Raw genomic sequence first — 12,243 nt, forward strand, 5'->3', positions numbered from 1 at the left:
AGGGGACGGGGTAGGTGTGCGGGGATGGGACAGGTGTGAGGGGATGAGACAGGTGTGAGGGGTCGGGGCAGGTGTGAGGGGTCGGGGCAGGTGTGAGGGGATGGGGCAGGTGTGAGGGGTCGGGGCAGGTGTGAGGGGATGGGGCAGGTGTGAGGGGATGAGACAGGTGTGAGGGGATGGGCAGGTGTGAGGGAAAGGGCGAGAATGAGGGCTTGGGGCAAGTGTGAGGGCACAGGCCAGTTGTGAGGTGACGGGGCAGGTGTGAAGGGGTCCTGGCGGGAATAATCATAATAATAACAATTATAATAATGACATTTATTAAGTGCTTACTATGTGCCAAGCACCGTTCCAAGCGCTAGGGAGGTTACAAGGTGATGAGGTTGTCCCGCGTGGGGCTCACAGTCTTAATCCCCATTTTACAGATGAGGGAACTGAGGCCCGTCCCGGCGGGTACGAGGGGACGGGGTGGGCGTTTGGGGACGAGGCGGGCGTGAGGTGGCCCGCGCCGCTGGGGGCCGACCGAGCCCGCCCCCGCTTTTCCAGCGTCCCTCAGGAGTCGGGAGGCAGGGGGCGGAGGGGAAGGGACACCCGATTGGCCGGGCCCGGTCACGGGACGGCGGGCGGCGCGCTGATTGGAGGGGGCCGGCCGGGGCCCCGCCGCTCGGGGCGTGTCGTGCGGGAGAGAGCCAGAGGAGGGAGGGAGGGCTCTTAAATGAGGCCGGCCTCCGTCGGGCTCGCCGTCGCCGTCGGCCGGAGATGCGGCTCAGGGCCCGGGCCCGGGTCCGGGAGCGGGCCTAGCCCCCGCCGGTCCCATGGGGAACACGGTGACGTGTTGCGTGTCCCCGGCCGCCAGCCCCAAGCTCAGCCGGGGCCCGTCGGGGGGGGGCCGGGGGGGGCTCCGGGGTGCGGGACGCCGGGAGGCCGCGCGCGGCCCGGCTGAGGCGAAGGCCCGGCCGGACGGGGAGGAGGACGACGACGACGACGACGACGACGACGACGACGACGAGGAGGAGGAGGAGGAGGCCCCCGGCGGCCGACGGCACCGGCAGGGCCCCCACCTGCAGCACATCAGCGACCGCGAGTTCCCGGACGGTAAGGCCGCCCCCTCGCCCGGGACCCCCCGACCGCTCACTACGTTCCGAGCGCCCCGGGGCCTAGCCCCCATTTTACAGATGAGGTCACTGAGCCCCGCCAGCCCGTTGTTAATAACCCCAGTAAGGATGGTGTTTATTCACTCATTTAATAGTATTTTTTTGATCGTCTTTATATGTTGCCAACTTGTACTTCCCAATCAATCGATCGGTTGTATTTATTGAGTGCTTACTGTGTGCAGAGCGCTGGAGTAACCGCTTGGGAGGTTACAGTCAATCAATCGTATGTATTGAGCGCTTACTGTGTGCAGAGCGCTGGACTAAGCGCTTGGGAGGTTACGATCAATCAATCGTATTGAGCGCTTACTGTGTGCAGAGCGCTGGACTAAGCTCTTGGGAGGTTACAGTCAATCAATCAATCGTATTTACTGAGCGTTTACTGTGTGCAGAGCGCTGGACTACGCGCTTGGGAGGTTACAATCAATCAGTCAGTCAATCAGTCGTATTTATTGAGCGCTTACTGTGTGCAGAGCACTGGACTAAGCGCTTGGGAGGTTACAATCAATCAATCGTATTGAGCGCTTACTGTGTGCAGAGCGCTGGACTAAGCTCTTGGGAGGTTACAATCAATCAATCGTATTGAGCGCTTACTGTGTGCAGAGCACTGGACTAAGCGCTTGGGAGGTAACGATCAATCAATCGTATGTATTGAGCGCTTACTGTGTGCAGAGCGCTGGACTAAGCGCTTGGGAGGTTACAATCAATCGTATTGAGCGCTTACTGTGTGCAGAGCACTGGACTAAGCTCTTGGGAGGTTACAATCAATCAATCGTATTGAGCGTTTACTGTGTGCAGAGCACTGGACTAAGCGCTTGGGAGGTTACGATCAATCAATCGTATGTATTGAGCGCTTACTGTGTGCAGAGCGCTGGACTAAGCTCTTGGGAGGTTACAATCAATCAATCGTATTGAGCGCTTACTGTGGGCAGAGCACTGGACTAACCGCTTGGGAGGTTACAGTCAATCAATCAATCGTATTTACTGAGCGTTTACTGTGTGCAGAGCGCTGGACTACGCGCTTGGGAGGTTACAATCAATCAGTCAGTCAATCAGTCGTATTTATTGAGCGCTTACTGTGTGCAGAGCACTGGACTAAGCGCTTGGGAGGTTACAATCAATCAATCGTATTGAGCGCTTACTGTGTGCAGAGCGCTGGACTAAGCGCTTGGGAGGTTACAATCAATCAATCGTATTGAGCGCTTACTGTCTGCAGAGCACTGGACTAAGCGCTTGGGAGGTTACGATCAATCAATCGTATGTATTGAGCGCTTACTGTGTGCAGAGCGCTGGACTAAGCTCTTGGGAGGTTTCAATCAGTCGTATTGAGCGCCTGCTGTGTGCAGAGCACTGGACTAAGCTCTTGGGAGGTTACAATCAATCGTATGTATTGAGCGCTTACTGTGTGCAGAGCGCTGGACTAAGCGCTTGGGAGGTTACGATCAATCAATCGTATTGAGCGCTTACTGTGTGCAGAGCACTGGACTAAGCGCTTGGGAGGTTACAATCAATCGTATGTATTGAGCGCTTACTGTGTGCAGAGCGCTGGACTAAGCGCTTGGGAGGTTACGATCAATCAGTCGTATGTATTGAGCGCTTACTGTGCGCGGAGCGCTGGACTAACCGCTTGGGAGGTTACAATCAATCAATCAATCAATCGTATTTATTGAGCGCTTACTGTGTGCAGAGCGCTGGACTAACCGCTTGGGAGGTTACGATCAGTCAGTCAATCGTATTTACTGAGCGTTTACTGTGTGCAGAGCGCTGGACTACGCGCTTGGGAGGTTACAATCAATCAGTCAGTCAATCAGTCGTATTTATTGAGCGCTTACCGTTTGCAGAGCACTGGACTAAGCTCTTGGGAGGTTACAATCAATCCTATTGAACGCTTACCGTGTGCAGAGCACTGGACTAAGCGCTTGGGAGGTTACGATCAATCAATCGTATGTATTGAGCGCTTACTGTGTGCAGAGCGCTGGACTAAGCGCTTGGGAGGTTACGATCAATCAATCGTATGTATTGAGCGCTTACTGTGTGCAGAGCACTGGACTAAGCGCTTGGGAGGTTACGATCAATCAATCGTATTGAGCGCTTACTGTGTGCAGAGCACTGGACTAAGCGCTTGGGAGGTTACGATCAATCAATCGTATGTATTGAGCGCTTACTGTGTGCAGAGCGCTGGACTAAGCTCTTGGGAGGTTACAGTCAATCAATCAATCGTATTTATTGAGTGCTTACTGTGTGCAGAGCGCTGGGCTAAGCGCTTGGGAGGTTACAATCAATCAATCGTATGTATTGAGCGCTTACTGTGTGCAGAGCACTGGACTAAGCTCTTGGGAGGTTACAATCAATCAATCGTATTGAGCGCTTACTGTGTGCAGAGCACTGGACTAAGCTCTTGGGAGGTTACGATCAATCAATAGTATGTATTGAGCGCTTACTGTGTGCAGAGCGCTGGACTAAGCGCTTGGGAGGTTACAATCAATCAATCGTATTGAGCACTTACTGTGTGCAGAGTGCTGGACTAAGCGCTTGGGAGGTTGCAATCAATCAGTCAATCGTATTTATTGAGCACTTACTATGTGCAGATCATTGGACTAAGCGCTTGGGAGGTTAAAATCAATCAGTCAATCGGATTTATTGAGCGCTTACTGTGTGCAGAGCACTGGACTAAGCTCTTGGGAGGTTACAATCAATCAATCAATCGTATTTATTGAGCGCTTACCGTGTGCAGAGCACTGGACTAAGCGCTTGGGAGGTTACAGTCAATCAGTCCATCAATTGTATTTATTGAGCGCTTACCGTGTGCAGAGCACTGGACTAAGCGCTTGGGAGGTTACAGTCAATCAGTCCATCAATTGTATTTATTGAGCGCTTACTGTGTGCAGAGCACTGGACTAAGTGCTTGGGAGGTTACAATCAATCAGCCCATCAATCGTATTTATTGAGCGCTTACCATGTGCAGAGCACTGGACTAAGCGCTTGGGAGGTTACAATCAATCAGTCCATCAATCTTATTTATTGAGCGCTTACTGTGTGCAGAGCACTGGACCAAGCGCTTGGAAGGTTACAATCAATCAATCGTATTGAGGGCTTACTGTGTGCAGAGCACTGTACCAAGCTCTTGGGAAGTACAATCAATCGTATTTATTGAGCGCTTACTGTGTGCAGAGCACTGTACTAAGCGCTTGTGAGCCCACTGTTGGGTAGGGACTGTCTCTATATGTTGCCAGCTTGTACTTCCCAAGCGCTTAGTACAGTGCTCTGCTCACAGTAAGCGCTCCATAAATACGATTGATTGATTGGGAAGTACAAGTTGGCAACATATAGAGACGGTCCCTCCCCAACAGTGGGCTCACAGTCTAGTCTGCAGGGCACTGTACTAAGCGCTTGGGAGGTTTCAATCAATCGTATTTATTGAGCGCTTACTGTGTGCAGAGCACTGTACTAAGCACTTGGGAGGTTGCAATCAATCAGTCAATCGTATTTATTGAGCACTTACTGTGTGCAGAGCACTGTATTAAGCGCTTGGGAAGTCCAAGTTGGCAACATATAGAGACGGTCTCTACCCAACAGTGGGCTCACAGTCTAGAAAGGGGAAACAGAGAACAAAACATATTAACAAAATAAAATAAGTAGAGTAAATATGTACAAGTAAAATAGAGTAATAAATACGTACAAACATATATACATATATATGTTACCTCGCCAGCACTTAGAACAGTGCTTTGCACATAGTAAATGCTATTATTATTATTATTATTATTATTACAAGGTGATCGGGTTGTCCCACGGGGGGCTCACAGTCTTAATCCCCATATTCCAGATGAGGGAACTGAGGTCCAGAGAAGTGAAGTGACCTGCCCAAAGTCACACAGCTGACAGTTGGCGCAGCGGGGATTTGAACCCATGACCTCTGACTCCAAAGCCCAGGGTCTTTCCCCTGAGCCACACTCCTTACCCGGGTTGTTGGGTAGGGGCCGACTCCATTGTCGATCCGGCCTCCTCAGGCGCTTAGTACAGTGCTCCGCACACAGCGCCCAGTAAATGCGATGGATTGAGTGAATGAGGCCCAGAGAAGTGACTTGCGCAAGATCACACGGCAGGCAGGCGGTGGAGCGGGTCTATATGTTGCCGACTTGTACTTCCCAAGCGCTTAGTACAGTGCTCTGCACACAGTAAGCGCTCAGTAAATACGATTGAATGAATTGAATTAGAACCCATGACCTTCCGACTCCCAGGCCCGTGAGCTAGCCCCCAGACCATGCTGCTGCTCTTTCCACAGCCTGTCAGAGGACCCCCGGGGTAGAAATGGGGTAGATGTGAGCTTCCAGGTGACCAGGCGGAAGAGACCTAAGGAAAACCCATCCAAGATTCAACCAGATAAAGGCCTGTAAACTCTCACAACTCGAGGGAAACAGAGAGCTGGAGTCTTTGACTGCGTTCTTTTAAAAGTCCTCTTCCATGTTGAATAGATTACAAAAAGGTGTGACTTTGCCGCCAGATAAAACTCTGGTTCGCCCAAATCTGAAATGTCGTGTTCGGTTCTTGTTAGCCCACACCATTGGAAGAGTGTCGTCAGGTAGAGAGGAAAGCCACCTGAAACGATCGGACTCCTACAGCCTGAGAAGGAACATGTCATCCTGAAGGTTGGGGACAGGGTGTTTTTCACCTAATTTCGTATTTGGTCTTGCAATACCAGATTGAGGGGACACACAGAAATGAAGTTGGTGGGTTTAAAACCCACCAAAGAAAACCCACAGCAGTTAGGAAGTAGATAGCATCTGTTACAGCAAGTTTTGCAGGCCTCCAAAAAAGTAGAGTCGAAGATTTTGGTGGCATTCTGGAAGAGTAGGTCAGAATGGGTTACTCGAAGGAAAATTGGGGATGCGGAGAGGGAAAAATTAGGGATGTGGGGGTTTACAACCGTAAATATTAGTTGGCTATCAAGAAAGATCCATGAGCTAGCATTCTTGTGCCACAGGCGGAGACAGAATTCAGATCCAAGTGGGCCACTGCCTCAGTGATCCCTGCCCAGGTTCTTACAGCCCTCCAGGTTATCAGTCAGGAGTCATGCTGTCCCTCACTGGTTCTGTAGGAAATAAGGAGTTAAGGGGAAGACAGTTCAAAAACTATTGAAATAACACTGAGCTTCTGTTACACCTGGTGAAATTCAAGAAGAAAATGAAAAAGCTGATTTCAAGCAGTTTATATTGTCTGGGAATCTAATCTTTTATTTGTAGCTGTTAACACCACCTAGGTAACCAACTTAACCATTTTGGAACAGCTTAAAATTCACCGTTCGCTGGTTCCGGTGAACATTGGAGTGAGTTTGAAAACAGTTGCAAATTTTTTTGTAAACCGGGAATATGTGTTTTCCTTCTGGTGTGATCCGCGAGTCGCTTAATGCAGTGCTGTACGCTCAGGCATTTCTCAGTAAATACCTTTTGATTGTCTATCCTGTATTAATGACCTATTTTGGTCAAATTTTGTGATGCAATTCGGGGATTCTGATAGAAGTAGTCTATAAATAGCAATCCTGCACAGAGCCACATTGTGCCGTAATCAATTCCATGGCTAGGGAGTGGTTACTTAGTCAGTAGTATATAAGGACTTATTGAGTTCAGAGCACTGTACTAAGCTCGTGGGAGAGTATAAATCAGAAGGCATGATCCCTGACCATAAAGACTGTACAATCCAGCATGAGACAGACATAAAATAACTTACAAGTAGGAAGTACTCAAGTAGAGTATGAAAAATGATTAAGTGTAGTGGGATCAAAAATACTGTCTATGATGGTGCAGAAAGGCAATGATAGTACGAAGGATATAACCTAGGAGATAGAAAAATCGATCCGAGAAATCCTTCTGTAGGAGATGGGATTTGAAGTTAGGGAAATCTGTCACCTGGTTGGTTTGAGGGGAAGGAAGTTCCAAGCAAGGGAAAGGATGTGAGCAGGGAGGAGTCCTGATGAGAAGGTGAGATTGTGAGAAACAGTGTGACTGGACTGCCTGGAAGCTAATGGTCAGTTTCTCTCAGTTTCATTCATTCAATTGTATTTATTGAGTGCTTACCATGTGCAGAGCACTGTACTAAGCGCTTTGATGCAAAGATGAATGGGTAACTTTTGGAAGTTTTTGACAAGTAGAGATGTATCAATTTTATTTATTGAATGCTCACTGTAGGTAGAGTACTATACTGCGTGCTCGGGAGTGTACAGTGACACGGAGTTGGTAGACATGTTCCCTGCCCACAAGGAGCTTACGACTCTAGAGAGGCACTCGGGTGTTAAATTATACGGATGGGTCCACAGGTACTGTGGGACTGAGAGTGGGGTGAATATCAAATGCTTAAAGAGAAGCAGCACGGCTCAATAAAAGGAGCAAGGGCTTTGGAGTCAGAGGTTATGGGTTCAAATCCCAGCTCTGCCAATTGTCAGCTGTGTGACTTTGAGTAAGTCTCTTAACTTCTCTGTGCCTGTTACCTCATCTGTAAAATGGGGATTAAGACTGTGAGCCTTGCATGGGATAACCTGATCACCTTGTAACCTCCCCAGCACTTAGAACAATGCTTTGCACATAGTAAGTGCTTAATAAATGCCATCATTATTATTACTATTATTATTAAAGGGTACAGATCCAAGGGCAGAAGGAATCAGTAATAATAATCATTGTGGTATATGTTAAGCGCTTACTGTGTGTCAGGCACTGTACTGAGTGCTGGGGTGGAGATAAGCAAATCGAATTGGACACGGTCCCAGTCCCATGGGGGCTCGCATTCTCAATCCCCATTTTAGGTTACTGAGGCTCAGAGAAGTGAAGTGACTTGCCCAAGGTCACATAGACACGTGGTAGAGTCGAAATTGGAACTCATGACCCTCCGATTCCCAGGCCCGTGCTCTATCCACTAGGCCATGCTGCTCCTCTTGCTGGCCTAGGAATGTGATCCGAGCAGCAGAGTGAAGGCTTAGGCTGGAGGCAGGGAGACCAGTGAGGAGGCTGACTCGGTTGAGCTGGGATTTGACAGATGTCTGGAACAAGGTGGTGGCCGTCTGGAAGGTACAGGAGCTTCTGGGAGTGTAGAGGGAAGAGCCATCGGGATTTAGCAGCAGACTGGATTTGAGATTGAGGAATCAAGAATAATACCAAGGTTGCAGGCTTCGCTCCGAGAGGGAGAGGATGGTGGTATTAGAGGGTGGGAAACTTAGGTGACTTTGGGAGCTGAGTTGAGATCAGTCCCCTGTTACGTTGCATTCTATCCAAATGACATTTGTGTCCTACCGGGAATGCCTATTTTGGCAATTCTTAGGTGTGCGCAGCTCAGTTCCAGGCACTCAGAGGAAACACCAAGAAGTATAAAACATAGTTCGTGCCTGTGAGGGATTTACAATTTAATGGCAAAGAGTTGACGTACAGACAATAGTTTAAAAGGCAAGTAGCTATTAAATAGGTGAGTTTAAGAATCCATAACAGTTAAATGCATGGGTGTTCTGAGGTGGCTGATGGGGTGGCATAATTGGGGGAGTGAATCCTAGAATGCCTCCTGAAGGAAAGCCTTTGAGGAGGGTAGTGAGGGGGTAGAGTGTGAGGAAGCTTAAGTTGGGGGGCTGGGGGTGCATTTCAGGTAGTTGGGTGGAGGGAGCCTCCTTTCAGGAGAGAACCGCAGCCTTTGCCAAGAATCTTTGACTTCTCGGTAGTCCCACCAGACACCGGGCAGTAGTGACCACCCAAAGGAACTCTTCATTTCTCTGATAGGTTTGGCCTGAAAATGTTGATTTCAAACTTTGTCACAATATAGCAGTACCGAGGAGTTAAAATAAGATGTCTGCACTCTAACAGTGAAGTCGTGATTGACTCCATAATAGGTTCCATTGATCAAAGCTACAGTCTTTCTAATCTCTGCTAACAGTGAAGGAAGGAAGGAAGGAAGAGGTGGGGTGTTGCAGAACGAAACGATTGTATGAATTGAATTGAGCCAACCCATAGCTGGGCAAAAGCAATTTACGGTAAAGGAAACTTGCAAAGGAAATTCATCACACTTGAAATTCCCACTTTCATAGTGTTCTATCCCTGTCACTTCCTGGGGTTCAGTAGCCCTTCATTAGATCATGGTCACAAAACATTTCCTTTTAACTATATGAATTCAGAATTTCTAGGACCATATAATAATTTTGACAAGATCTGCTTGCATTGGTCTCCTGTGAAATTTGCTCAGAGCCTGGCTACTTTTGTTGTTGTTGTTGTTGCGGGTGTGGAGGGGGTTTGGGTGTGGTACTTAAGTTTAAGCCCTGGTAACTGTGAGAAACTTTTAAACTCTTTCTCCCTCCTCCCCCATAGCATTATTTTCTGCACTGCAATCCTTAGGCTTAAAAATGCTGAAATAATTTATGTAAACATCAGTTATTTCTTTTGCCTTTGGAAAGGGTGATCTATTTATAAACTAAATCGTTTTCACTTGCAGAGAAGTAAAAGTAATTAAAGACTGTTACCCTACTTTTGAAATAAATATGACTAGCTTCTCAAATTCCTGTGGACAGTAGCATTTCAATAAGGAAAATTCTAACCAATGCTTCAAGCTTCGAAATAGGGTAGGCAACTTCTAGGGTACAGTGCTTTAATACAGTGCTTTGCACATAGTAAGCACTTAACAAATGCCATCATTAATTCATGCTTTCTAAATGATTTTTTGAGACTTGGCCCCTTCTAGAATTGTAAAACCTTAACTCTCTCAGCTGCTCGGTTGAGTCTCACTTCAACTTTGCTAAATGCTAATTATTAAACTTAGTTTTTAAAATATTGAGTAATAGAATTCACCCAAATGTTCAAACTGGTTTACGGGTCTTAGCGGTAACCCGCATTAAGCACTTAATGTGCGCAGAGCACTGTACTCAGTGCTGGGAAAAAGATCCGGGTTTCTTGCGACAGACACGATAGAAGAGATTGAATAATAGACATACGAGACAACATGCAAGTCCAGTGATTAAATGAAAGGGACCTGGAGACACCTTCCTCTACTTAAATCCCACACAGCCCCATTTGCACAAGATCAGGCTGGGAGCCCAGGCCCCGGGTTTTGCAAAAAGGAGACAGGGCTCCTTGGTGGGTGGAGGAAAAGGGGGCCCAGCTAGTGGAGAGAGAGACTTACAGTCTGTTCCGTGTGCTTTTGTTGCGCTAAAACCCTGTTGAAGAATGAGACAATGCCCATCTCGACAGAGAGCAGTGTGGTGTTGGACAAACAGGTGTGTGACTATGGTGTCAGTTAAGATATGTGACACCGATTTTTTCCTTGATGGGAGGAAGGGGCTTGAGAGTACAGCTCCCACATTGGAGAACTGACTGTGCCATTTCTGGGGGACAGAATTATGTAGTAAAAGGATAAATAACGGGCAGGCTCTGGACTCGTGACATAAATGGTGCCCAAAAACTACATCTTGAGTCAGAATCATTTTCTCATAAGAACACTGTTATGCCTGATTCTGGGATCAAGGCCGGAAACCTTGCTTTTACCAAAATTACTCAGAATTGTGTGCTCAATCTAGTACATTAATGTATCGTCTTGACATAAGTCACACAGTAAGGAAGACATTAAGCTGGTCGTGGGCAGCGAACTTGTCTTCACTCTCTCAAGTGCTTAGTACAGTGCTCTGCTTGTAGTAACCATAAATACCATTGATCAGTACAGTATGGTATACAGTATACAGTACAGTAGTTCAGTACTACAGTGTGGTATAATGTCTATTATCCCTGCATATAAATGATCTCGGTTTTTTAAAGCAAAAAATGGGTTCGTAGGTGAGATTTCCTCTCCTTCCTTTAAATTGTTTCACTACCAGTCCGACCCCTTCTCCGGTTACAGCATCACAGGTGGGCAAAGGAGTTGTCACGTTCTCTCTTTTCCCCCTCAGCCACCCCTACTTGCAGCCCCCCAGGACCACCATCTATCCAGAGACCTCGTCATGGAGGGCTGTAGGGGTAGAGAGGGGACGGTGCACTAGCGGTTTCTTTCCAGGCCTCTTTCCTCTCCTGCCTCAGTATTCCCAGCTGTGGAGTCTCAGGACTGCAAGCAGGAACGCGAGGAGGGCGACTCCTGCTTGGGACGGTGGAGAAGGGGTCAGCTTGACTGGGTGCAAAAAAAAAGGGCTGGGCACCTGGTGAGTTTGGGGGTGGGCGGAGGGGAGACAGTGGTGACGGGAGTGGATTTGGAGGTCCAGAGAGGATGCACAAAAGCCAGTGAGTGAGGAAACACTTTTCGGGTAGAAGGGGGACGACAGATCTGATTGCCATGTGAAGACACCAGGAAGCGTCAATACCTCCATCTCCCCTCTGGTGAAAGGCCGTGGGCAGATAAGTGGATTTGGCGCCCTAAGAAGCGAGTACTGTACACTTGGTCCCAATGGGATAAAGCTCAAACGCTCATTTTAGAAATGTCGGCAGTAACATTCATCTGAACTCAAAAATTCCGAGGTCGAGGACTGCTTGTAGGGTGGTAAGGACTGGTTTATGATTGTAGGCATTCCAAAGAAAGCATTTATTATGAAAAGATAGTTGCTTGGTCTATTCAGAGTCTTCGGGAACTGAAAATGATTACCTTTGCATCCTAGCCTGATGTTAGATGCCCGCTTGAATCCAGTGGATGAGGACTGTGAAATCAGAGGACAGAGGATGCCGGGGAGTGCTTATTATGTCTTGTGGGGAGCAATGAATCTTGCTGAAATGCTAAAACCAAGTTTACTGGTTTGGTCCTGAAGAGACGGAGCATCACTCAGTTGCAAAGTATTTGTTGAGCCCCCAGAGGGGCAGAGCAGTGAACTAGATATTAACCCCACTCTCAACCCCTTAGCATTTATGTATTATTTATATTAATGTCCATCTCTTCCTTTAGACTGTAAGCTCGTTGTGGCCAGGGAATGTGTCTGTTAACTCTGTTGTATTGTCCTTTCCCAAGCGCTTAATACGGTGCTCTGCACATACTAAATGCTCAGTAAATGCTATTTAAAAAAACTAGATGTTTGAGCTGTTTATTAAACAATAGGCAGTCCTTCCCCTGCGGGACAGGGACTCTGTCAGATCTGATTATCTTGTATCTACCTCAAGAT

The 12,243-nt window shown here is 47.8% G+C and overlaps 1 protein-coding gene across 1 annotated transcript in view; it reads left to right on the forward strand.

The window, feature by feature from the left end:
- The first annotated feature begins 769 nt into the window (after positions 1-769).
- CCNYL1 (cyclin Y like 1) overlaps positions 770-12,243 on the forward strand; it is a 75,340-nt gene continuing 63,866 nt past the window's right edge. The window contains exon 1 of the mRNA XM_038766759.1: positions 770-1,092. Within this exon, the coding sequence (XP_038622687.1) occupies positions 813-1,092 (280 nt within the window). The 5' untranslated portion in view covers positions 770-812. The remainder of the gene's footprint in view (positions 1,093-12,243) is intronic.

The sequence above is a fragment of the Tachyglossus aculeatus genome, chromosome 25, assembly GCF_015852505.1.
Source record: "Tachyglossus aculeatus isolate mTacAcu1 chromosome 25, mTacAcu1.pri, whole genome shotgun sequence".
In the NCBI taxonomy this organism is placed as follows: Eukaryota; Metazoa; Chordata; class Mammalia; order Monotremata; family Tachyglossidae; genus Tachyglossus; species Tachyglossus aculeatus.